This window comes from Lithobates pipiens, unplaced genomic scaffold, assembly GCF_037356315.1.
Source record: "Lithobates pipiens isolate NorthernLeopardFrog02 unplaced genomic scaffold, aLitPip1_a1.2 Scaffold_10, whole genome shotgun sequence".
In the NCBI taxonomy this organism is placed as follows: domain Eukaryota; kingdom Metazoa; phylum Chordata; class Amphibia; order Anura; family Ranidae; genus Lithobates; species Lithobates pipiens.
Genome location: NW_027507686.1, coordinates 34,066,118 through 34,093,567, shown reverse-complemented (window position 1 = coordinate 34,093,567; position 27,450 = coordinate 34,066,118). Strand labels below are relative to the sequence as shown.

At 44.1% G+C, this 27,450-nt stretch overlaps 1 protein-coding gene across 5 annotated transcripts in view; it reads left to right on the top strand.

Moving 5' to 3' along the window:
- Window positions 1-27,450, top strand: part of HYDIN (HYDIN axonemal central pair apparatus protein) — a 141,844-nt gene that overhangs the window by 78,058 nt on the left and 36,336 nt on the right. For 4 of the 5 annotated variants that reach the window (XM_077453565.1, XM_077453559.1, XM_077453550.1 and 1 more), the window contains 15 exons: window positions 980-1,107; window positions 1,193-1,384; window positions 2,090-2,239; window positions 2,708-2,947; window positions 3,021-3,183; window positions 5,007-5,177; window positions 7,659-7,829; window positions 19,726-19,899; window positions 20,080-20,303; window positions 20,632-20,766; window positions 22,400-22,583; window positions 22,873-23,014; window positions 24,014-24,182; window positions 24,299-24,943; window positions 27,122-27,346. In XM_077453565.1, the coding sequence (XP_077309691.1) occupies window positions 980-1,107; window positions 1,193-1,384; window positions 2,090-2,239; window positions 2,708-2,947; window positions 3,021-3,183; window positions 5,007-5,177; window positions 7,659-7,829; window positions 19,726-19,899; window positions 20,080-20,303; window positions 20,632-20,766; window positions 22,400-22,583; window positions 22,873-23,014; window positions 24,014-24,182; window positions 24,299-24,943; window positions 27,122-27,346 (3,113 nt within the window). Of the gene's footprint in view, window positions 1-979; window positions 1,108-1,192; window positions 1,385-2,089; window positions 2,240-2,707; window positions 2,948-3,020; window positions 3,184-5,006; window positions 5,178-7,658; window positions 7,830-19,725; window positions 19,900-20,079; window positions 20,304-20,631; window positions 20,767-22,399; window positions 22,584-22,872; window positions 23,015-24,013; window positions 24,183-24,298; window positions 24,944-26,484; window positions 27,101-27,121; window positions 27,347-27,450 lie in introns of those variants that run through there. The other variant, XM_077453586.1, reaches the window with a different exon arrangement.

The window sequence follows — 27,450 nt, the reverse complement described above, 5'->3', positions numbered from 1 at the left end:
TGTGTGTCTTGTCTGTGTGGAGACTTCATAGTGTGTGTCTTGTCTGTGTGGAGACTTCATAGTGTGTGTCTTGTCTGTGTGGAGACTTCATAGTGTGTCTTTTCTGTGTGGAGACTTCATAGTGTGTGTCTTGTCTGTGTGGAGACTTCATAGTGTGTCTTGTCTGTGTGGAGACTTCATAGTGTGTCTTGTCTGTGTGGAGACTTCATAGTGTGTCTTGTCTGTGTGGAGACTTCATAGTGTGTCTTGTCTGTGTGGAGACTTTATAGTGTGTGTCTTGTCTGTGTGGAGACTTCATAGTGTGTCTTGTCTGTGTGGAGACTTCATAGTGTGTCTTGTCTGTGTGGAGACTTCATAGTGTGTGTCTTGTCTGTGTGGAGACTTCATAGTGTGTGTCTTGTCTGTGTGGAGACTTCATAGTTGTGTCTTGTCTGTGTGGAGACTTCATAGTGTGTCTTGTCTGTGTGGAGACTTCATAGTGTGTGTCTTGTCTGTGTGGAGACTTCATAGTGTGTGTCTTGTCTGTGTGGAGACTTCATAGTGTGTGTCTTGTCTGTGTGGAGACTTCATAGTGTGTCTTGTCTGTGTGGAGACTTCATAGTGTATCTTGTCTGTGTGGAGACTTCATAGTGTGTGTCTTGTCTGTGTGGAGACTTCATAGTGTGTCTTGTCTGTGTGGAGACTTCATAGTGTGTCTTGTCTGTGTGGAGACTTCATAGTGTGTCTTGTCTGTGTGGAGACTTCATAGTGTATCTTGTCTGTGTGGAGACTTCATAGTGTGTGTCTTGTCTGTGTGGAGACTTCATAGTGTGTCTTGTCTGTGTGGAGACTTCATAGTGTGTCTTGTCTGTGTGGAGACTTCATAGTGTGTCTTGTCTGTGTGGAGACTTCATGGTCTGTTTCTTGTCCGTGCAGAGACTGTATAGTGTGTGTCCTCTCTGTGCGGAAACTTCATAATGTCTGTGTCTTGTCTGCTCAGGCTTCTGTGTAGAGCTGGACCGTGTCAAGAATCTGCCAAACTGGCACACAGAAACCTTCCAAGTGAAGTTTGATCCTCAATCAGCCGGCACCAGATTAGGACCTATAGATGTTCTGATGCCAATTCAGGTGACCTTGAGTCTGTCATTATTCATGTGTTATATGTAACTGTCATTTCCATCCTCCTACTGACTGCTGACGTGTCTCCTGGCAGGTGTTTGGAGGCCCCAGGTTCCTAATACGTCTCCGGGCCTCTGTGACGATGCCATCATTGTGTGTATCAGATGAAAGGGTGGAGTTCAGCGCCGTGCAGTGCGGTCAGTGTCAGATCAGGTCTATTCAGCTACACAACCAGCTTCCTGTGCCCTGTGAGTGGACCGCTGTCAACCAGGAGACCAACACCAAGGTATTAACATCTTCTGAGAGGCCAACACATCTGATTGGCTGCCGTTTCATGGTTAGCAAGGTGCAGATAAGTCAGTAGAAAATCCATTCATTTAAACATTCTAGATAGGATGTCAGCTGGGTGTAGGATAATATCTTCCCCCCACTGTGCCAACTGTAATTTAGTTGTCTTTACTTCTGATTAAATCTTATGCCCTGTACACATGAGCGGATTTTCCATCAGAAAAAACTTGGATGGTTTTTCCGATGGAATTCCGCTCAATACACACGGTCACACAAAAGTTCTCTGAACTTTCGACCGTCAGGAACGCGTTGATGTACAACACTATGACGAGTCAAGAAAATGAAGTTAAATGCTTCCAAGCATGCACCGAATTGTTTCCGAGCATGTGTAGGAATTTTGCGCATCGGAATTGCTACAGACGATCAGAATTTCCGATCGGAAAAATAGAGAACCTACTCTCAATCTTTTTCTGGTGGAAATTCCACCAGCAAAAGTCCGATGGAGCATACACGCGATTGGAATGTCCGACCAAAAGCTCTCATCGGACTTTTGCTGGCAGGATTTCCGATTGTGTGTACAGGGCTTTAGTGTTTTACGTCCTTTTATGTTACTGACATTGCCGTAACTTGTAATCCATTTTTTCCGGCCCTGTAAGTTGTCCCACAGTCACATGTTTTATATGTGCCGCATTGTGTATTTCAGGTAGACAAGCACATCCCCATGCATCTCCGCAAGAAACTGCGCCAGGAAGTCAAACCCAAAGCACCCATCTTTGAGGTGATGCCGGCACATGACGTGCTGCTCCCTGGGCAAAAGAAGAACATTGAGATCAAGTTTCAGCCTCAGGAGGAGGTAAAGTACTGGAGGTCTCTGACAAGACTGGCTTGTTACCTGTATTATGATGGGTGTCAGGGTATGTGTCAATAATGAGGTCTGACAAAACCTAAAATGTCTGTTCTAGGCATTATTGTAAGGTGACACATTTGATAAAACACAGCCCAGCTTAAGACACCTTTAACAAAAAGCAGAGTTATCATAAAACCCTACTAGCTAAGGTTTCTGAAGACCCTTGATGAGTCCTGTTTTAAATACCCTGCTGTACATAGCCTGGCAAGAGCAGATTAAAGCAATACACATCCTGAGTTTGTTTTTGTTTTTTTTCTACCAGAACCAAACTTTCTTAGTTCATAATTACTGCTATAACGGAATTACCTCTATAAAGGAATGTATAGGAAGATATCAATCAGGCAGACACCAAACGTGCCTATAATACAGAGTCTATGTGCTTATTGTTGTTTTCCTCTTCTCCTGGTGAGGTAGAAGCTGTACAGCCAGCGGCTGGTCCTGCAGGTGGCACAGAGCAGTCAGAGAGTCATGCTCTTGGTCCAGGGTAATGGTCTGGAGCCCCGGCTGGAATTTACACCCTCTGTACTGCAGCTGGGCCCTGTCTTACCGTTCAGCCCTGGGGACGATTTGGAGGTTGTGGTGAGAAATCCCTGCCCATTTCCTGTCGAGTTTTACTCTGTGGAGATGGACAAGCAGTACCTGGAAGAGGAGAAGGTACAGGATCTTCAAACTGTCCTGTTTATATGCTAATTAGACTTTCCAGGCTCTAATGTCTAATTCCTTTTAGATCCTGAGAATGTTAAAGGGTTATGATTCCCAGAACACCCTATTGCTCCCACCCCGATTGGCTGGAGAGAAATTACCACCTGAAATTCTGGAATTCTATGAGGAGAAAAGACAACATCTAGAAGACCAAGAGGAGGAGCATAGGAGGCAGCAAACTGAGCAGGGTGAGAGGTGACCCTGCCCACTTGTGGTATAAAAGCCATTAGGGATGAGTGTCCATGTGCTTCAAAAAAATAACATGACTTTGTTTTCTAATGAAGCCGTGCGATCAATATATGAGCACTGAAACCTGATGCTGTGGAGTTGATTTACTAAAGGCAAATAGACTGTGCACTCTGCAAGTACATTTGCTCTAGAGCTTAGTAAATGAGGTAAAGGTTCATTTTGCAAAGAATGCCCAATCACCTGCAAGTAAATAAAAAAACAGCACTTTTGCTTGCACATGATTGGATGATGGAAGTCAGCAGAACTTCTGCTCATTTTTACTAAACTCTGGAGCAACTGCAACTTTGCAAAGTGCACAATCTATTTGCCTTTGTTAAATTAACCCCTGTATTTTATTCTAGAAGCACACGGTGTGCACCCAAAACAAAAAGAAGAGTATATACGCATATTGGGTGATACTTTGAGATACTCAAATCCTACCCAGATCCTCACGGAACTGAAGAAGGAGGCCACACCCTCCGAAACATGTTATTGTGACAACTACATTGTCCTATGTCAGTTGGCTCCATCAGAGCTCTCTCCAGGACAAGGTTGTAGGAGCCCTACAGCCCTCTCCCGAAAGGCAACCTCTTCAGTCAGTGAGTGGCTCACTCGCGGCTTGTCTGTAGATGCTTGATGAGCCTGTGTCTGTGGAGCCAACCCATCCATCCAGCGGTCTTCGCTTCTTAAGGCTCTCTATTGGAGGAACTGTTTGGCGCTGTTTATTCACCTTCACTCGTGAGTGTATCGATTTTATCCTTTTATATCCAATAAAAAGACGTTTTTGCACCATGAGCCCGTGCACTCGTATTCCCTTTTGTTTTGAGATATGAGTGCCTAATTTACCTACACGGGGGCTCCCCCACTACATTTAAGATGGCTCAAATTGGGATTGCTGGCTGAACCCCTAGGCCTTGCCCCATTTAGTTTGGTGTCACACAGACTACTTTAGTGAATTGTATGCTTTTCCTTATTTTAGACAATATTCATGTTAATTAAGATGGATTGGCAATGTATTACTCATCTGGGGACACTGTAATCTGTAATCATGAAATTGTAATCTGACCATGGAGCTCATTCTTGTTTAACACAATTACTCTTGGCATCAAGCACAATGTAATGGTACGCTGTTCATCATGGATAAGGCTCAATCCACACTAGCATTTTTTAAACTCCTAGAAGCTGTTATTAGCATTTTTTCTGCTCCTAGACACTAAATTGTGTTATCTTATGTGTCCCTGCACATTTCTTTAGGTTATTAAAAATTTTTGAGCTTCAGTGTCTAGGAACAGAAAAAAAATAGTTTTTGTAGAGTTTCTTGGAGCGTTTTTTCCAGCAGAAATGCTCCTAAATGCTGCTAGACACTCCTTAATGCTACTTGCATACAACCAGCCTGTCGGAATTTACATGTGATTATTGCTAGTAGCTATAATAGCTGCTAGCAGTAATCACTGTGTTCTCCAAGCAGAGATGGCGTCCCCTGCCCCCCCCCCCCCCCCGCGCCGCTAAAACACAATGTTTCTGCGGGAGAGATTCCCTTATCAACACTGTCTGTGTTGATTTGGTAAACCGGGGGTTGCGGGAAAGAAAGTCACTCCATCTTTGGCCGGGCCTTAGACTCATTTTCAGCTTTAGTGTCATAACTGTTGTCTCCAAGATGTCATCTACTCCTGTTGTCAGATGTTTGGTGATGTTGGTACAATTCTCTACTGCGTCTCTGCTTTTTTTTGTTTGTTTTTTTGCCTTGGTTTTCCACAAAAAAAAAAGTTATCTTTGCTTTCAGGGTCCATGCAAGATACAGAGGACAAGCAGACATTAGACATTGGTGATAAACAGGACCTTCAAGTACCCCAGCGTGTCCCTTCTACCACTAGTTATGGGGAGAGCCATTCCTCACATGCTGAAGCCAAAGCTGATGATGCTGAGGAGGATTCTGAGAAGAAGGCTGCATTAGGTAAGCAGGGAATAGGGAGGGAGGGGTTTCATGCTCCGTATCGCCAGCTGGACGTAACTGGGGGCATTCTACAAGAGCTCACTACCACAGAAACCTGACAGGGACCTTAGGTGAACAGGAGTTTTGTGGGTAGGGGTCTTCGGTAAGGAGAAGCCTCGGGTGAGTAGAATCTCTGTAGAGAGAGGTCTCAGGTAAGTAGGGGACAAGAATAGAGGGGCCTCAAGTGAAGAGGAGGAGAAGGACATTGCGTTAGCAGAGGGCTGACAGAGGGACCTCAGGTGAACAGAAGACAGGAAGGGAGGAGATTTTGTTTAGTAAAGGCTTTGTAGGGAGTAGTGTCAGGTGAACAGAAGACAGGGAATGATGTAGGAGTTTGGTAGGTAGGGGCATAGGTGAGAATGAGACAGGAAAGAAGGGGTCTCAGGTGAGTAGGAACTTGGTAGGAAGGGGCCTCAGGTGAGTGGGGGACATGAAAAAAGGAGTATGAGGTTAGTAGGAGTTCAGTATGGAGGTGAACTGGAGCTGGAGAGAGAGTGGCCTCTGGATAGGAGCTTTAGAGAGGGGGGTGTTAAATGAGCAGGAGATGGGAGGTGAGAGATTTAATAAGTGAGGGGGAGAGGCCTTAGATGACACTTCATACATGGTTATATGTTAGTAACGTAGTGTTTTAGTGTGATGGTTGAACACTGTATGGCATTTTTTTGACTACACCCTCTTTACCCCACAGAAGGTGGGAATATATAGGGCATCCGGGAAGTATTGACAGTGCTCTTACTTTTTCCACATGTTGTTATGTTACAGCCTTATTCCAAAATGGATTCAATTCATTATTTTCCTTAAAATTTTACAAACAATACCCCATGATGACGATGTAAAAGAAGTTTGTTTAAAATCTTTGCAAAGAAAAAAAAAAGAAAAAAATCACATGTACATAAGTATTCACAGCCTTTGCCATGACATTCAAAATTGAGCTCAGTTGCATCCTGTTCCCACTGATCATTCTTGAGATGTTTCTACAACTTGATTGGAGTCTACCTGTGGTAAATTCAGTAGATTGGACATGATTTGGGCACATACCTGTCTATATAAGGTCTCACAGTTAACAGTTCATGTCAGAGCACAAATCAAACCATGAAGTCCCAGGAATTGTCTGTAGACCTCCAAGACAGGATTGTATGGAGGGTACAGAAAAATGTCTGCAACATTGAAGGTCCCAATGAGCACAGTGGCCTCCGTCATCCATAAAATAAATAAAGTTTGGAACCACCAGGACTCTTCCTAGAATGGGCCGCCCAGCCAAACTGCGCGATCGAGGGTGAAGGGCCTTAGTTAGGGAGATGACCAAGAACCCGGTGGTCACTCTGACAAACCTCCAACATTTCTCTGTGGAGAGAGAAGAACCTTCCAGAAGAACAACCATCTCTGCAGCACTCCACCGATCAGGTCTGTATAGTAAAGCGAAAAGGAGGGGGGAAGAGGGTTGGGACTTTAAATGATGCAATGAGTGGGTAGGTTCATCTGCCTCCACTCCTCAGTAAAAGACACATGACAGCCAACCAGGAGTTTGCTAAAAGGTACCTGAAGGACTCTCAGACCATGAGAAACAAAATTCTCTGGTCTGATGGAACAAAGAATAAACAGTTTGGCCTGAAGGGCAATCGTCATGTCTGGAGAAAACCAGGCACCGCTCACCACCTGACCAATACCATTCATACAGTAAAGCATAGCGGTGGTTGCATCATGCTGTGGAGATGTTTTTCAGCAGCAGAAACTGGGAGATTGGTCAGGATCGAGGGAAAGATGAATGCAGCAATGTACAGAGACATCCTTGATGAAAACCTGCTCCAGAGCACTCTGGACCTCAGAGGTTCTTCTTCCAACAGGACAATGATCCTAAGCACACAGCCAAAATAACAGAGGAGTGGCTACGGGACAACTCTGTGAATGTCCTTGAGTGGTCCAGCCAGAGCCCAGACTTGAACCCGATTAACAATCTCTGGAGAGATCTGAAAATGGCTGTGCACCGACGCTCCCCATCCAACCTGATGGAGCTTGAGAGGTCCTGCAAAGAACAATGGGGGAAACTGCTCAAAAATAGGTGTGCCAAGCTTGTAGCATCATACTCAAAAAGACTTGAGGCTGTAATTGGTGCCAAAAGTGCTTCAACAAAGTATTGAGCAAAGGCCATGAATACTTATGTACATGGGATTTTTTTTATTTCTAATAAATTTGCAAAGATTTCAAATCAATTTCTTTTGCGTTGTCATTATGGGGTATTGTTTGTAGAATTTTGAGGAAAATAATGAATTTAATCCATTTTGGAATAAGGCTGTAACAAAATGTGGAAAAAGTGAAGCGCTGTGAATACTTTCCTGGATGCACTGACTCCATTTAGATTATCTTTAATGAATCAGTTTTAAATTGATTGACTTGATCAACCATTCAAAAACAGTAGACATGACCATTTTTATTCTCATTCAGGTGATACATTTTCTGCCACTGATGGAACCAGGAAAGTTGTGGGAGAGTTGGAGGTCAGTCCGGTGTCCCAGGCTGTGGCTCGCTATATGGGTATCGACACCAGTAGCGAGGGGCAGGCAGCAAGGAACCGCCGTGGCATCGCCATTATTGTACATGGAGCACCGCTTACTGGTAAGTATCATATGGCTCCCTGTACAGATTGGGAGATGGGTAATAGAGAGGAATAAGGATAAGTGCAGGGTGTTGGAAAGTGCTTTTACTGGTCCTAAACAAAGATTCATCCCTATCCTTCCACTGCTACCATGTGTCAATGTAATAAGAGTGAAGAACTCAATGAATGATATAATGGTGGATGGGCCTCAGGACAGCCCAACATGTCAAACAGTATCTAGGACATCATTCATCGGGGTAGTTGGGTTGTCTGTTGCTTTAAAGGGTAAACTGCAGTATCCTCAGTACACATTTCAAATCACATTGTAGCATTTGAAAGCAGCTTTTCATGTGACTGTCATCATTTCACATGCTTGTTATTCCATATAGTTAGGATTGTATTATATATTATACAGGGCACCAGGGTTGGGTCCTGAACGACAGGAATATTTCCCCACTGTTTGGCTTGTGGTCTCTTTAAGGGGGGCAGTTTGAAGGTCTGTTGAGTACTCAACAGAGAACAGGGGTTCTCATTCATACAGGGTGAGGGGTGGGGTAGTCCGACTAGAGAGGAGAGGAGTGTTTTTCAGTACTCTCTGGATCGCAAAGTCCTTTTAACCTCCCTGGCCGTATGATTATGTCGGATTTTAGGTGCTGAAAGCGGTACAATTATTTTGCATGGAAATTTGGCGTTTTATATTGTAGGACTGTAATTCTTAGGAATAACTCACTTAAATCTGTCCAAACCAGAGTCTAGTAGACATCCCGGGTATGACAAAATCATAAATTAAAATATAATAAATAACTATAAATAATTATGCCAAATAATAATATAATAATAATAATGAAAATTATTCAATAATGTAATCAAATCAAAAACACTGAAATTTGCTCAGTTGCAGAATTGTCACTGTCATTACTTTTCAGTGTTTGATGACGGATTTCCCCACAAATCACTATCGCTCAATTCTGCGAGTGATTCTAATTTATTATCGCTGTTTTCTAGCTGGTCTAAAACCACTTTTCATGCAAAGGGACGGTTTTCGTTGCTATGGACAATCTCCAGTTTCCAGGCAGAAAGAACAATTTTTATAATATAAAACTGCATGCAGGGCACTGGACAGACCACTAGGGACAAAAGGGATGTGAAATAATTACATACAGTAATGTAATCTGAAAGATTACATTATACTGTATGTAATCTGCATGTTTCACTTTTTGAATTTGGCGCCATTCCCCCTCCCCATGCGTCGCAACGCTCGCAGGGAACGGAGCTCGGCTCTGTGATAGATCGAGCGGAGGACGACCCGCTCGCACTGCGGGGAGACATCGCAGGATCCAGGGGATAAGGTAAGCACACTCTTACTGGATCCTGCGATGCCATCTGGCTCGGGGTTACCGCTTTTGGTTCTGAATTTTCACCCTGAGCCAGACTCGGGAATACCGCCAGGGGGGTTAAAGGACCCAGAATTTTGGAGGCTCTGAATTTTGGCCCTTAAAGTGTTTGAAAACCTAACATCTCATATTCCTGATATGTGCCAGCTGTACCATGTACTTGTATGAAAAATGATCTTGTTGCAGCGGGGCCAGCAGCGTCATGACGTAGGACGCGGGTTCCGGGGGAGGAAGCAGTGAGAAGCCGGCCGGAGCGAGAGGACGGCGTGCTGTGCGAGGGACAGCTGGAGTAGTGAGAGGCTCCAGCTGGAGGAAACATCCATCCCGGTGTCATCTTAGACGCCACCGCTCCGGAGACCGGCCCCCCCTCCCTCGCTGGAAGCCACACGGGAAACAGGCTAAATGAAGATGCAAACCAGGCTCCCTGTGTCCCAGCTGTCTTTTTTCTCTCCCCCCCTCGCCGCTCGGGACGCCGCTAGCATATAGCGGTGAGAAGGGCTCTTAACCACCGTAACCCTAAAACGAAGGAGAGGACTGAAAACAGATGGCAACGTGGATCAGATAAGCAATGATGATTTTGGGATTGTGTAGTTTTGATCTTGCAGTTGCGCTGAAGGTTTTTTAAAAAAAAAAAGTGCTTGAACGGTCATTGCTAGAGTTGCTGGGTCAGGGGAGTGAATGAGCATTCCAAAAATAGCGGTGCGATTATGCAAAATCTAAATGCTGATCTGTGGAAAGTTGCAATGGTAATGACATCTCACTTGAGGCTTTAACTGAAAACCTAGCCTGGTTGGGCAACACAGTGGGGGACTATACTAAATATTTGGTGTGCAAACTCTTCTCAGACCCCAAAAGAATAAGGCACGGCGGCTGTGGGGGATATCTAATTTAATGTTTTTTTTGGTCTGTTTGTTTTTTTTCTCTCTCTCTCTTTTTCCTCAATATCTGATGATCTGATACGAGGTGGACATAAGGTGGTAAAAACGGGCTTGGGGACTCCGCTGGTGTGTGTCTCCCTCTGTGCTCTCTTCTGGTCCTATCGGCCCGGACTAAAAAGCAAACTATCCTGTATGTTTATTTAAATAAGTGCGGCAGAGTTCTATATCCTAATTGGGCAGTCTTGAAAGTCCCCCCCTTAAAACCTAGGAGTGCAGGGGAGGGTGGAAGGCTCTATTTAAGGAGGACACAACGTGGTGGGGGTCCCGTCTCACGTATTGTGAGATAATTTAAAAATTTGTAATCCTAGTGCAATAAAATGAATAAATCCTCCAAACAGAATGGACGAAGAGGGGGCCTTAAAACCCCAAAAAACACAACGGACAGCACAATTAAGCAATATTTGACCCCAGGGGGAAGCCCAAAAGGGGAGGGGGCGGAAGAAATACCCCCGAACACAGGAAAAAAGAAGGGTCAAGATAAAAAACAGGAGAAAAGTAGGGAACACTCAAGGGATGATCTCACAACTGAAAATGAAATGGAGTCGAGTAGAGATGGTGAGCACCAGGGAGTAGACCTGCCTCTAACTCAACAAGTTCTGAGAGAAATGCTATCTAATCTTGAAGTCGCAATTAAATCAGAAATTGCTTTATTGCGAGGAGATTTGGGCCACCTATTAAACAGAGTGGAAGAAGTGGAGTCTAATATGGATAAGCAAGCCCTAGAAATAGAAAGAGTAAAAGATCATATTAAATTAATTAACCAGAATCAGAGGAAAATCTTGTATCAATTAGAGGATCAAGAAAATAGAAATCGCAGACAAAATTTAAGGATACGTGCAGTTCCTGAAAGCAAGCAAGAAGACCTGAGAGAGATTGTTAAAAACGTATTTAATCCACTCCTGGGCAGAGGAGAGGATGGATTCCCCAAAATTGAAAGGGTCCATCGTGTAGGTAGATTAAGGAACGGAGGATCAAACAAGCCTCGGGACATTATCGTAAAATTCAGATTCTGTGAAGATAAAGATGAGATATGGTCAAAATTAAAGGGGAGAGAGATTTTAAACTATGCAGGAGCAGATCTACAAGTTTTCCCTGACTTAGCCGCAGAGACTTTGATTAGAAAGCGGCTGTTGAAACCGTTGTTAGAGCTGATGAAAATGCAGAACATTCGTTATAGTTGGGGGTTCCCGGCCTGTCTTATAGGATTCAAGGATGGCAAGACAGCTAGGCTGCGTTTTCCCGATGAGTTGCTAGATTTCTGTGAGAGTTTGGGTATCCAGGCACCGGCTTTGCCAGGCTGGATAGAAGGAGACCCGGGGGTGTCGGGGGGAAGAGGGGGGTGGCTGGGAGGAGGGGAGAGAAGTACGTGAAAGTATGTCTAAGTATCTGTGTGGAGGGGGGGGCCGGTCTGACCACCCCACCCCACCCCCTTGGAAATTCCTTGGGGGGGGGAAGAGGGGGTGGGAAGGCCGAAAACTGTTCTGTACCCTAGAATCTATAGGACTTATCGAGGGTCGGGATTACCGGATCACTCGGTGGGCCAAGGGCCAGATCTAGGCCGGGGGATGGGGGGTGGGGGGATGGAGTGGGAGGAGGTGGGGGGAGGGGTGGGTGGAGGGGAGAGGTGGGGGGGGAGGGAGGGGGGGGGGTTAGGGGGTAGGGAAAGGGGGAAACAGGGGGGGGGGAGGGAAGGAAAACCTATGGTAGAGGAGGTAAGAAAGATATTTTTATTAGGTAATCTAGAGTTTTAATAACGCAAGCCATAAACTTTATGTCATATAATGTCAAAGGGTTAAATTCGCCTAGTAAGAGGCATAAGATATTGAAGGAATTGAGGTTTTATAAAGCAGAGGTAATTTTTTTACAGGAAACCCATTTTTCTCATAAGGCTAATATTAAGTTATATTCAAGGGAGTTTCCCGTGTGGTACTACGGCGATGCGATAACAAGTAGAGGAAGGGGAGTAGCTATTGGTTTCTCAAAGAAGATACAGTTTAACTTAGAAGATAGAATGGTGGACCCGGAGGGAAGGTATCTAATTCTGAGAGGGAAATTAAGAGATACGGAATGCACACTGATTAATATTTATGCCCCTAACAGGGATCCTACAAAATACTTAGAGGGCCTCTTGGGGAAACTAAGAGATTTTGGGAAAGGACCAGTAATCTTGATGGGGGACCTGAATTTTTGTGTTGATCCGGGATTGGATAGTACGTCCAGGGCACAGGGGACTAGTAAGGTGCAATTAAAAAGAATAAAACAAAAACTTCATAATTCTCAATTAGTAGACGTTTGGAGAATACAGCATCCAAATGAGAAAGATTTCACGTTCTACTCCCCTGTGCACAGGACGTATTCCCGGATTGACTATATCCTTGTAGACCATAGAATTCTGGAAATGGTGGTAGAGACCTCAATTGGGGTGGTCTCACTCTCCGACCATGCCCCCGTTAAGATGAAGTTGCAACTAAGGGGAGGAGAGCGCAAGCCCTTCACTTGGAGGCTAAATGAAGGTTTGATTCAGGATGCAGAAGGAGAGGAGAAGATTAGCAAAGAATTGGAACAATATTTTTCGATTAATAATACTGGACATATTTCAAGTCAGAATTTATGGGAGGCCCACAAAGCCTACATTAGGGGGATCCTGATATCAATGGGGGCTAGAAGGAAAAAGGAGAGATCGGAAAAAATTAAAACATTGATAGAAGAAATATTTAGAATAGAGCAGCAACATAAAAAATGCCCGAACCAGGACAAGGAAATTTTTCAAAAATTAGTAACCAAACGGGAGGAATTAAGAACTTTGATGGAACAGGAAACTCAAAAAACGTTTAATCAATTAGCTAGGGATAGGTACTATGGGGATAACAAACCCACTAAATATTTAGCAAAAAGATTACAGAGGGCTAAATCCAGGAACTATATAGGAAAAATTCAGTCAAGTAAAGGGGATATGGTCTATGGAACAAGCGAGATCGCGGAAATATTTAGGGGGTACTATGAAAAGTTATATGCAGTTGACCAGCCTATAGGACTCAAGGTTGAAGAAAAGGAACTAAAAATAGAGGAATATTTGGAAAGAGCCCGATTGACAAAAATTTCAGGAATAGAAATGGAAATCTTAGAAAAACCCATCTCAGAGGAGGAATTAAATAAGGCTCTGATGGACTCAGCATCTGGTAAAAGTCCAGGACCAGACGGGTTCCCTGTATTCTATTTTAAGAAATTCAGGGGGTTGCTAATCCCCCACTTATGTAACTACCTGAATAATCTAGGGACCGAGTATGAGCTGAGTGAAGAGGCGAGGACTGCTTCTATAACGGTTCTACGGAAGGAAGGGAAAGAAGAGACTGTGTGCTCTAATTTCAGGCCTATTTCGTTATTGAATGCCGATACAAAGCTGTTTGCAAAAATTTTGGCCAGTAGAATGAAGATTTTAATGAAGTCATTAGTCCATCCAGACCAAGTGGGTTTTGTATCCGGAAGGGAGGGGAGGGATAACGGAGTGAGAACATTGCTCCTTATGTCCAGGAGTGAGGGGGGAGGGGCCCCGAGTCTACTCCTGTCGATAGATGCCCAGAAGGCCTTCGACAGGGTAGACTGGGGGTTCATGTTTAGAACCCTGGAGAGGATGGGCGTGGGACCTAAAATGATCCAAAGGATTAAGACCCTTTATTATCACCCAATTTCCAGGATTAAGATCAACGGTACGCTTTCTTTACCTTTTGAGATGAAAAATGGCACAAGGCAGGGGTGTCCTCTCTCACCCCTGCTGTTTGTGCTATCCCTAGAACCTCTTCTTGCCTCGATTCGCAATGATCTACAGATCAAAGGAATCTTAATAGGACAAGAAGAGCATAAATTGGCTGCGTTTGCTGACGATGTGCTATTCTACATTAGGGAGCCAAGTAGTACGATGCCTAAACTAATGGAAGCTCTAGCATATTATGGCCAACTTTCGAATTTTAAAATTAATATTGCCAAATCAGAGGTACTTAATATCAATACGGGCGAACTCGAAAAAAGGGGGCTTCAAAAAAGATTCTGTTTTCCCTGGCGAAAGGCGATAAATTACTTGGGAATAAAACTTACAATCCCATTAGAGAATTTATTTAAATTAAATTTTGTTCCATTACTAGATGAAATTAAAAAAGAATGTAATAGGTTGGTTAATAGACCCCTGACTTGGTTAGGACGTATTACTAGTCTAAAGATGTTTATTGTCCCTAAGATTCTTTATAAAATCCAAATGATCCCCATAGAGATACCGAAGTTTTTTTTTTCGAAGATCAAAACCCTGTTAGGGGGATTCATTTGGAACAAAAAAAAGCCTAGAGTCTCCTTCAATATCCTGAAGCGAAGTAAACTTAAAGGGGGACTTGCGGTACCAGATATACAACAGTATTATAATGCTATCGTACTGTCGAGATTAATAGAGTGGGTAAAAGGTAATAATGAAGAAAAAAGATGGGTTAACATAGAGAATGAGTTGAGTAAAACACAGTTAAATAAAATAGTTTGGAATCCGCCTAAATACAGGACATTGGATATCGGCACTAGTATACTGACACAAAACACACTTAGGGTTTGGGATAGGGTCTATAAGCATTTAAATAAACAATACAATTCGCCACTTTTAGAATTAAAAGAAAATGAATATTTCCCGCCAGGGTTAAAAATAAATAGCGGGAATTGGTTGAAAGAAAAGGCACAGGTGCGGGATATTATAAAAGGGGGAAAGATTTTGACACTACACGAGATGAAACACAAAGGGGACCTAGGTAAAATAGACGAGTGGAGATATCTCCAGCTGGCTCACTTTATCAGGAGCCTACCACAGCCATTAAAAACAGAGGAGGAGTGGTCACCCCTGGAGAAGCTTTGCTTGGCAGAAGACTCCAGGGGAACGATCTCTAAGCTGTATGGGCTCCTGGCTGAGGAAGGGGAGCTGGAGAGTCTACCCTATATGCAGAAATGGGAAATGGATATGGGAACACTGTGTGATAATAACACTAAGAGGAAAATTTTTAAACTTTTACATAAATCTGCAGTTGATAGCAGAACAGTAGAAATGAACTATAAACTTATTTCTAGATGGTACGCTACCCCAGATAAAATACATAAAATAGATCCAAGTAAATCAGGGGACTGTTGGAGAGGATGTGGGGAAGTAGGAACAATGGCCCATCTGTGGTGGAAATGCCCCAAAATAAAGGAATATTGGAAAAGAATATTACATCATATAAGAGAAATTACAAATATCTCAATCCCCGAGGATCCATGGGTGGTCTTATTTCATGGTACGAGGGAGGAAACGAAAAAATATCAGAATTCTTTGGTACCACATCTTTTAAATGCAGCCAAGAGACTGATACCAAAGAATTGGCAAAATGAGGAAAGCCCAGCAACATGGGAATGGATCGATACTGTGGAAGAGACTTACCGGATGACCAGGCGAAGGGAAAGCCAGGAGGATAGGGGACAGACAGGAGTAGAGCTATGGCATGAGTGGAAAAAATTCAAAAAATCATGGAGCTACGCGGAACATGTTAGATTCTGAGAAGGTTGGAACTTCTACGCATAGGTGGTGGGAGAGGGTGGGTGGGGGGAGAGGGGGGGGTGGGATGTAAGGGAGTGAAGAAGGGGAGAAACGGTAGGGTTGAATTATATAATGTTTTCCCCTTGTTTGCTTTGTTCTGTTGGTATACCTTTCCCTCCAGATAACAGTAGCTTTCCCCTTTTTTTTTGTATGTGAGGGAGGGAGGGGGGGAAAAAAAAAAAAAAAAAAAAAAAAAAAAAAAAAAAAAAAAAAAAGTGGAAATCTATGTTTGGGATTTCAATTAGAAAATAAAGGCTACAATGATGTGGAAATGAGGATAACGTATATGAACGTTAATCTGATTGGACCTCATGAATAATTCGCTGAAGTAGCCAAAAAAAAAAAAAAAAAAAAAAAAAAAAAAAAAAAAAAAAAAAAAGAAAAATGATCTTGTTCTCTTTTTTTTTTATATGTGTACACAAATGCTTTGCCTTTCATATATATTTTAAATGGAAAGTGTTGTTTTACAAGGTGATTGCTTACAATCACTTTAAGGGGTTATCTCAGTTGTCTCAGAGTCCAGAAAAAGAAGAGGAAACAATTGGCATCTGACTGTGAGAGACTGAACTGGACACCTGTGTGAACAGGTTTGCATGCGAGTTGAAACTGTTCAAGTAGAGCGAGACTTTTTAGGTGCACAAACAATGAACACTATTAAAAATTTACAAAACCATTTCATTAACCACTTGCTGCCCGCCCAATAACAAATAGACGGTGGCAAAGTGGTTGCATAATCCTGACCGGACGTCATATGACGTGATCAGGATTATGAGCCGCTGCGCGCCCCGGGGGCACGCATCGCGGCGATCGTTGTTGCGGGGTGTCAGTCTGACACCCGGCAACTACGATCTCGGTAAAGAGTCTCCAACGGAGACTCTTTACCACGTGATCAGCCGTGTCCAATCACGGCTGATCACAGTGTAAATAGGAAAAGACGCTGATCGGCTTTTCCTCACTCGCGTCTGTCAGACGCGAGTAGAGGAGAGCCGATCGGCTGCTCCTCTGACAAGGGGGGTCTGTGCTGATCGATTATCAGCACAGCCCCCCCGAGGATGCCCACACTGGACCACCAGGGACGCCACCAGACCACCAGGGATGCCCAGGACAAGGTATGCCACCCTAGACCACCAGGGATTCCAGTCAGTGCCACAATGGATGCCAATCAGTGCCCATAATGGATGCCAATCAGTGCCCACAATGGGCATCACTGATTGGCATGCATTATTGATTGGCACTGATTGGCATCCATTAGTACAATATATTATAATACAATGCCGCCTATCAGTTCCCATCCGTGCCACCTATCAGTGCCCATCCATGCCACCTATCAGTGCCCATCCATGCCCACCTGTGCCGCCTACCCATGCCCACCTGTGCCGCCTACCCATGCCCACCTGTGCCGACTAACCCATGCCCACCTATCCATGCCTATCCATGCCAATCCGTGCCAGCTATCAGTGCCAATTTGTGCCACCTATGAGTGCCCATCCGTGTCGCCCATCTGTACCACCCATCAGTGCCGCCTAACAGTGCCACATATCGGTGTCCATCAATGCCACCTCATCAGTGCCACTTCATTGGTGCCACCTCATCGGTGCCCATCAGTGTCCCCTTATCATTGCCCATCAGTGTAACCCCATCAGTGCCCATCAGTGAAGGAGAAAACTTACTTATTTGCAAAGTTTTGAAACTGAAACAAAAAAAACATTTTTTTTTTCAAAATTTTCGGTATTTTTTTATTTGTTTAGCAAAAAATAAACACCGCAGAGGTAATCAAATACCACCAAAAGAAAGCTCTATTTGTGGGGAAAAAATGATAAAAATTTAATTTGGGTACAGTGTAGTATGACCGCGCAATTGCCATTCAAAGTGCGACAGCGCTGAAAGCTCAAAATTGGTCTTGGCAGGAAGGTGTTTAAGTGCCTGGTATTGAAGTGGTTAAAATCGATTCATAAAACCAGTAATCATTTTATGGTCTTGTTTAACATTGATTGATTCAGTTAACATTTATAAAGCTATAGATGTTGCTTAATCTTAAACCGATAATCACAGTGTCATTCAGTGGTTGGCTCAATCGATACTCAACGATACTTAATAAAGCTTATAGATGTTACAGTCTCTACATGTATCTCCATAAACATGGCTTCTTCAGGAGTTATTGTAGCACGGGCAACCGTTTATTCATTATTATTCATTATTCACGATTTATATAGCGCCAACAGTTTACGCAGAGCTTTACAATGTATAGGGGGGGGGGGGACAACACAATTACAGTACAATACAAAAGGTACAGGAGGGCCCTGCTCGTTGAGCTTACATTCTAAAGGGAGGGGGTGGTGGTAACCGTTTAGTGGAGAAATTTCTTCTGTGTATGAGTATGTCTAGTCAGCAAGTGTCTTTTTATTCCATGTGGCCGCCAGAGCCGCATGAAGGAAAAAGACACCTGCCAATTATACTAGTTTGTTCAGCAAGTTTAACAGCTGAAGCAAGATGTTGTGGTGCTCTCTGGTGGTGGAATATATGTATGGTCCTTGTCTAGGACCGTTATCTCTCCTCTGGTCACCTGTAAGCTGCATCTCTGTTGTATACATAAAGGGCTAGTAAAGCTTCAACACATACAGAGAAGATTTTTCTCATTATGAGAGCGTTTTCTCCAGTGAATGGTTACCCATGCTACAATAACGCCTAAAGAAGCCTTGTTTACGGCGAAACATGTAGAGAATGTAACATCTGCAGCTTCGGTAAATATCGCTTGCGCCAATCACTGTTGAATGATACTACGCTGTGATTATCGGTTTGATTGGTTCAGTATAAAGCTAGGGATGTTGCTTAGTCAAACCGATAATCATGGTGTAGTATCATTCAACAGTGTTTCGCTCAATTGATATCCAATAACACTACAGATGTTACATTCTCTGCATGTTTTGCCATAAACATGGCTTCTTCAGGAGTTATTTTGCATGGGTAATCATTTACTGGAGAAAATGCTCTCATAACGAGAACAATCTTCTGTGCACGAGTATGTATAATCGGAAGGTGTCTTTTTCCTCCATGTGGCCGCCTGAGCTACGTGGAGGAAAAAGACATCTGACGATTATACTAGTCTAGTCAATAAGTTCCAAGCATGGTTCTTATCTAGGACCGTTATCTCTGCTATGGTCACCTATGAGCCGCATCCTTGTTGTATACATGGAAGGCTATTAAAGCTACAACACATAAAAGATTTTTCTCGTTATGAGAGCATTTTCTCCAGTGAATGGTTACCCATGCTACAATAACTTCTGTAGAAGCCGTGTTTATGGTGATAAAATCTGTAGCTTTATTGAGAATCGATTGAGCCAACCATGGTTGGATGATACTACACTGTGATTATCAGTTTGATTAAGCAACATCTGTAGCTTTATACATGTTGAGTGAACCAATCAATGTTAAACAAGACCATAACTAGTGACCATAAGATCATTGGTTTTATTAATCGATTTTAATGAAATAAATAACTGGTTTTGTACATTTTTAATAGTGTTCATTGTTTGTGCACCAAAAAAGTCCCGCTCTACCTGAACAGTTTCTACTAGTTTTGGGATGTGGTGCAAGGCTTGAGTAATCTCCCACCCATACACACAGCATACCAGATTTGCATTGAGCTTAGGATCGAGCCACAGTTGCTGAGCTGTGAAAACCTCCTCCTAGAGACACCTGAAGCTAATGTAAAACCCCAAATCCCCAGAGTGGGACTGGTATGATGGTGGTGCACCTTTAACTTGTTTTGCAATTTTGAACCAGAGTAAGGGATACCAGTTACAGGGTAGGCTCCCTTAGAGATTCTCTTGTGTAAAACCCAAGAGCACACAGAGAAGGTTTGCCTGAAAAGCTCAATTATCTATCAGCATTTCCCATTTTTTTCTGTAATGGCATGTGGATATCTTAGGAACGTGTTTAGGTAAATCTATCTGGGGCATAAAGTCTGTTTTCTTGTTATATGCAGGCAAGTCATCAACAGCATTGGCTCTGGCCCAGCACTACAGCGTGGCCTGTCTGTCCATTGACTCAGTGGTACTGGAAGCAATCTCTGATGGGAACAGCCGAGCAGGCCTTAAGGTCCGACAATTGTGTGCAAAGGCGGCCATGGATCAGTTGGTGCAAGAAGCAGAGGAGGCGGGTAAGTCTATCACTTCTGTCTGGGCAAGTAGCTGCAGCCTCAATTATAAGTATATGGGAAGTAAGGACTGTCTGTGTTAACATCCACCAATCAGATTCAGACTTTTAACTGCTAATAGTCAGAGTGGAAGAACCATTTCTGCAGAATTTCCTACATTTCTGATCGCAGATTTTCTCTCAGCCTCCCAGGCAGTGGATATTCCCGGTGGGCACCCAGCACTCAGCATGGAGGCCGTGGCTAAACACACAGCAGAGGGAGGACAAGGTGCAGAGGTTAGAGTTGCACCACAATCTGTGGTCTCCCGTGGTAATCAGACCAGTCTGCAGACAGGAAAAAGTAAACTGGAGAGTCTCCAAACAGCCAGGACAAAGCAGCAGCACCCATTTGAGCCACCAATGTCATTGGTAAGTCCCTATGCCTCATATTACCAGCTTTACTTTAACTTTCATCAATAGGTTCTTTATACACTCCTGCCCATGTTGTTGAGGCTCATTAGACTAAACCAGTGCAGTGCATGGGTCAGCATTCTGGTTAAAGCCATGTGAATGTTTTAGACACCCAGTGGGTGGGGCTTTTGCTTACATTACCCAGAAGTCCCCTTTTCTTCTGCAAAGGGTTATTTGCTTATATTTCTATGGAAGCATTACCTGAAAATTCACTTATTGATATTATGTAATCCAGTAAAGTCCTTCCTTCAATGTAAAATAGTATCTGCCTTACATGTTATCACAGGCTGGGAGCTCACCGCTTCCAGGACCGTCACAAAGACGACTCAGTGTCAGTGCAAGTGTGGCCGGAGAACAAGGACTGATGAGCTGTGTACTACCTGATGACCTCCTGATAGAGATCCTGAGTGATCGACTCCAGGTATGAGTTCCAAGTGACCAAGTATAGACTGATTTTCAATTGACCAGTGAAGACTGACCAATGAGTGATAGGTGTATTTGTGAGAGGTACAAGCTGAGTAAGGCCCCTTTCACACATGCGGACAGTATATCCGTATTTCATCCATCCGTTTGCGGATGAAATACGGACATACATGCATTCCTATGGGATAGCGGGTGTCTGCGGATGAACATCCGCAGACACCTGCTATTGTCCGCCTCTGCAATTGTCCGATTCTGCAGACGGAGGAAAATCCTATTTTTCTATACGTCTGCAGAGCGGATCGGATGAACACGGACAGACGGTCCGTGTTCATCCGATCCCCCATAGAGGAGAGCGGAGAGCTGACAGGGCGGTCCCTACATCAATTGGCAGCGGTTTTAACCCTTTTCTGGCCGCTAGCGGGGGTTAAAACCGATAGCGGCTGAATAGCGCTGCTAAAATGACGGTAAATCGACGCTAAAAATAGCGCAGCTTTACCGCTGACGCCCCGTGGGAAAGTATAAAACCACTCTAAGTGACCGGTGCAGACTGATTGCTGAGTGACAGGTGCAGACTGATTACCGAGTCACAGGTGCAGACTGATTACCGAGTGACAGGTGCAGACTGATTGTTGGATGAGTGGTGGAGACTGATTGCCGAGTGACAGGTGCAGACTGATTGCCGAGTGACAGGTGCAGACTGATTACCGAGTGACAAGTGCAGACTGATTGCTGAGTGACAGGTGCAGACTGATTGCTGAGTGACAGGTGTAGACTGATTACCGAGTGACAGGTGTAGACTGATTACCGAGTGACAGGTGCAGACTGATTACCGAGTGACAAGTGCAGACTGATTGCTGAGTGACAGGTGCAGACTGATTGCTGAGTGACAGGTGTAGACTGATTACCGAGTGACAGGTGTAGACTGATTACCGAGTGACAGGTGCAGACTGATTACCGAGTGACAAGTGCAGACTGATTACCGAGTGACAAGTGCAGACTGATTGCTGAGTGACAGGTGCCGAATGATTAACGAGTGACAGGTGCCGACTGATTACCGAGTGACAGGTGCCGACTGATTACCGAGTGACAGGTGCAGACTGATTACCGAGTGACAGGTGCAGACTGATTGCCGAGTGACAGGTGCAGACTGATTACTGAGTGACAGGTGCAGACTGATTGCTAAGTGACAGGTGCAGACTGATTACTGAGTGACAGGTGCAGACTGATTACTGAGTGACAGGTGCAGACTGATTACTGAGTGACAGGTGAGAAATGACCACTCAATAATATGACTGACTGCTGGATGACAAGTTCAGGCTGACTGCTGAGTGAGAGGTGAAGATTAACCACTGAGTGATAGGTCAGGACTGAGCACTGGGTGACAGGTGAGGATTGCTGAGTAAATATTGACTGCTGAATGTCAGATACAGACTGACTACTGGTTATTGGGTACAGATTGAGTGTTGGGTGTCAAGTTTAGACTGACCACTGGGTGACAGGTACAGGCTGACCATTTAAAGGCGAAAACTGACTGCTGGTTCACAAGTAAATACTGACTGCTGGGTGACGGTGCAGACTGACCACTAGAGGACAGAATTTAGATTTCTCTCTTTGTTTTTTTCTCTGTGCAGTTGAATGACTGTTCCCGTGGTGTGGTCTTTGATGGCCTGGATACCCTGTATGCCCGTAATACACCTACAGTTCTACACATTATTCTAAAGGCCTTAAACAATCGCAAGCATATATATCTCATCAATCTGAAGCAAGAGTACAGCAGCATGAAGGCTCGTGAGAGAGCACAGAGAGAAGAGGAAGGTATGAGGCACCAAGATAGAGAGGAGACACGTAGTGGCCACATTAGGGGTCACTCTGTCTGGGGTGCAGCATAGGATGTGTTTTTTATTCCTGCTGAGGAGGGTGTCTGTAGCGTGGAGGCCAATGAATAGTTTTAATGTGTTTGTTTTTAATTGTAATTAATGAAAGTGGGAATCTCTGCTTTACCTGCTCTTCCAATGATGCCATCTTCCCTGTGATCTCCCTTGCAATAGAATGTCCTTGTTTTACTGAGACTGGATTAGTTTATTTGTTGGCTGTTTGTAAACAGAACAGGAAGAACTGCGTGCTCAGGCCAAACAGAAAGCCATCATGGAGGACATGGACGAAGAAGAATATGATCGCTTACCAGCTGAAGAGCGAGAGCGCATTGATGGATTGCGTCTGCAAGTTGTGCGTGAACGCAAGAAAAGGTCTTGTCCTTGTTTATTGCTTCTCTTTATGGCCTCATTCACACGGGGCATGCATAACTGTACTCCTGGGTCCATGCAACCGCTGAGTACATCAATGGGACTGCCTGCATGGGGATGCACAGAACACCTGTGCATTCCCATGCAGGTAAACATGTGTGAGTGAGGCCTAATCATCCAAATGTCCTATCTTATAGGGATATTCTCAGTCTAAGTCACTTTTCTCCCTCTGACCTTCACACACCCCCCACCCCCACCCCCAAACCCTCTCTCCCTATGCCTTTCACATTTTCTGTCCCCTCGCCGCCTCTTTCCCTCCGTATTCCATTGTTCTCCTCCCTCTGTCTGTCTTTTTCTTTCACCCTCTCTCCCCAACTCGCTCTTTCTTCCTCATTATTCTTTTCTTATCTATTTATTTTCACTCTCTCTTTGTATATCCTCTTCTTTTTCTCTGTTTCTTTTCTTTGCATTTCTTTCCTTCTAATTCTCTTCCTCTCTCTTTACCTTTATTTCTGTCCCTCCTTTCTTTATATGTTTGCATCTATCCCCCTTTGTCTGTGTTGTCTCTCTCGTTCTTTCTCCCTCTCTCTGTCTGTCTCAATCCCCCCTCAATCCCAACTTCTTTCTCCATCACACATCTCTCTTTCTTTCTCTTTCCCACCCATTATTTCTCCTCTCTATTTCTTTCAGTGTCTTCCCCTCCCATATCCGGTTCTTTCTCTCTCTTCTTCCCTCTCTCTCCCACCCTTCCTTTCACCTTTCTTTCTCTTTCTCTTTCAGTATCTTCCTATCTCTGCCCTTTTTTCTCTTTTTTTTGTCTTCCCCACCCTCTCTCTTCCACTTCTCCCTCTTCAACCCTTTCTTCTTCCTCTCTGTCTCTTTCAGTCTCTTCCTCCCACTCTGTCCAATCCTTCCTTTCTCTTTCAGTATCTTTCTCCCTCTGTTCCTTTCTTTCTTTCTCTCTCTCTCTCTAATTGCCAGTCTTCCTGTTTTGGGGTGCAGGGAGCTGGAGGACCGTCTGGCCCGAGAGGAACAGGAGCGAAAGCTGCAGGAGGAACTGTTAAAGCAGAAAGAAGAAGAGGAACTGAAGAAAAAGATGAAGAGAGGAAAGAGCCGAAATTCTGGAAAAGAAGAGAAAGATGGAAAGAAAAGCCAAGTTGGGAACAAACAGGTGCAGATCCCTCAGATTCTTTGGCACACATGGCTTTCATGTAGTAAGGAAAATGCTGTACTAGACCAGTCTGCATCTGTATTATGTATATAATCTATACATCTCCTGTTTCCTAGGCTACAAACACACTGACAGTGAAGCCAGACCATCATCTGGACTATGGGGTAGAGAGAAAAGTCTTAAGTCAAAGATCAGATTCTGCACTCAATGATGCAGAAGACACCAAGAAAAAGAAGAATAAAGACACAGCTCAGCATGTCACAATGTCTGAGGACCCTGAGAATGACTCCCTCAGTGACAGCGAGAAACAGCTGATTCAGAGATTCAGCAACTATGAGTCCTCCCAGAAGGAGATCTCACACATCCTCATATTCTGGGACCGAGTGCAAGGCATCCTTCTGCCACCTCCTGCCGCAGAAGACAGCCAGCGTGAGGGCGAAGAGCCGGCTCCTGAGCGACACGCTCCCTCTGGGAAGAAGCACCGTAAGGATCGCGAGCGAGAAAGGCAGGAAAAACTGGAGAGGGAAAAGATTGAGAAAGAACGACAGGAGAAGGAAAAAATGGAAAAGATGAAGAGTATGGAGGACGAGGCAGGAATGCGCCAGGTACCAGAGCAGGATGGCCAGGAGATTCACGAGGACGATCTGAAGAATTTGAGGACAGAGGTGGGAATCCCTCACTATGACCTGCAAGTTACCGGAAACCAGGAGCCAATGGAACAGCAGATCTTACGGAGCGGGACATTGCCATCAGTGGAGGAGGTGAGAGCACTCATCTGTAAGACGCATCATTAAAAAAGCGGTAACCTGAAATAATTAATCAGGAACCAACAGTCTATGTTCTGACTAGCTACTACCCATTATTTATCTTTGTAATCTTTTGTTAATATCGTATTAATTAAGGTCAGCCCCAGGTTTCCTTTTCTATACTAATTTTAGCACACCCAGGATTTAAAATATAACTAAAGACAAAACTTTTTTTGGACAGAGTAGAGAACACCTATTAGGTTTTTATTGCTGTCTCTGCCCTCATCAGGGAGATTCATCCTCTCTTTTTGCCCTGTTTAGTATTATAATTGAAAGTAAGGCCGCGTACACACGCGGGGACTGTTCGCCCAACTTTGTCCGCTGAACAGTGTTTCGGCAAACAGTCCGCTCGTGTGTGGGCTTTCAGCGGACAGTTTCAGCGAACAGTCCGCTGAACAAAGTTTTTCGGAATTTCCGAAAAACTGTCCGCTGAAACCTTGTTTCAGCGAACAGTTCCCTCGTGTGTAGGCTTGTTCGACAAACTAAGTTCCGCGCATGCTCAGAAAGGCTTTACACGCCGAAAGTTATAATGCAGTGTATAGGACGTCGTATTTTTCGTCCTGTCGTACGTGCCGTTCACGTCATCGCGCACGGTTTCAGCAAACTGTTCGTACGTCGTGTGTGGCCATGTCCGTCCATGCTAATTTTGAGCGGACTGTTTGCCAAAACTGTTTGACGGACAAAGTTGGGCGAACAGTCCCCGCGTGTGTACGCGGCCTAAAAGTAAAAGAAAATCCCACATTTTTGGGTTGTCTCTAGAAAATAATAGGAACACCAGCTCTAGTTACCCGGGGCCTCAAAGGATTCCCTTAATTTTCAGGGATTTCCTCTCACTTCCTGTTTTTGCTATGGAACAGGAAGTGACGGTAATCTCCTCAATGGGACACAGATGGCAGAAAAACTGAGAGGGATTATAACCCTCCCTTATTCTTTCCAAATATTTTTTTTTTGTCTATAGTTCTACTTTAAGATAAGATTCCAGCCTAAACCTAACTAGTCTTTAAATGTCCCCTCCCCCTCATAACACCTATGCTGATTAACCTGTGTAAAAAAATATGTATAAATGTACCTATTTTTTGCCTGATTTGGTCTGGTCACATGATCATGCTCCCCTTTGTCAGCCAGCGACAGCTACATGGAAGAGGAAGGAGCGCTGATAATGACTGGGACATGGGAGCTTATGGGTAAAGTCACCGCTCCCAGGTATTTCCAGCTGTTGTTGAGCTCTCCCCTGCAGCCGCTGCTGGCTAATAGAGTGTATCACGTAATTAAAATGGAGCTGGTTGAGAATAGGAAAGTATATACATATTTTTTTACATGGCTTAGTCAACATGTGTTTGGGCGGGGGGGGGGAGCATTTTTAGGACTAGTTAAGTTGAGGCTGGAAGTCTACTTTGTTTGTCCCTCATAAATTTACAAATCTATGCAAAACAATAATTCCAACTGTTTCTTCTTTTAATTTGTCTTTAAAAATACACCTCTTATGCGGGAGCCAGGGTGAACACATGGTGTCAATTTCAGTGGCACTCCGAAAATCGTCACGTGACTGCCACTCCAGAAGACCAAAGGATCCTCCATTGGGCCTCTCATGTATACAAATACAGTGCCACCACCATAGTCTGTAATGGACAGCTCACGAGGCTGTGAATTACAAAGCTTGCCCCATTGCACCCGCAGCCCAACCCATGATGTTTTGAAGACTTGCCAGACATCTAACCATCAGGTGTTGGCCCTCCTTCCTGGACCAGCATTGGCCCACCTGCTGCTGTGGACATTGTTAGATGAAGACCATGGCTTGGTATATTAAAACATCAGTATAGTATTTGTTCTCTCTCCAATCTTTCATGGTGATGGCCTCTCCATCATGAAAGGTGATGTGAGGAGTGTAATGGGGGTTGATTTGCATTACAATTTTTTTGTTATATTTATTTATTATTTAAAAACCAGCAAGTAAACAAAAGTAATAAAAAGGTAAGCCAACTTCCTATGTAAAACAGTATATTATACGTTGTATATAATGACTTGTTTCTGTACCCTCCTGACACTAGGTAGTAGTCACTAAGCCAATGATGACACTTAGGGCAATCTGTACTTTAATCTGTCTTTGTATTTTTATCTTCTTCCTTCTGACAGCTCCTTGAAGGCTTTGGCCTAGGTCCCTCTGGTCCTCCAATCCCACCTCCATACATCTTCTCAGTCATCCCATTCCCAGACAGGAGGGGACTGCCTGTTGACCAGGAGACCCTTAGCCACTTCACCTTTATAGCAGCCTCCCCAGATGACCCCAATGTACTTGTTGAAGAGAAGAAGGAAGCAGAGCTTGAGCCAGACCCAGCGTTGACCATCTCAGCATTAAAGGTGAGAAGACAACTCTACCACCGTGTGTCATTGGGTGGCAGACCAGAGTAGGATCGCGCATTCCAGGAGAAGAGATTTCTTATGGAAATATTTTGCTGTATATG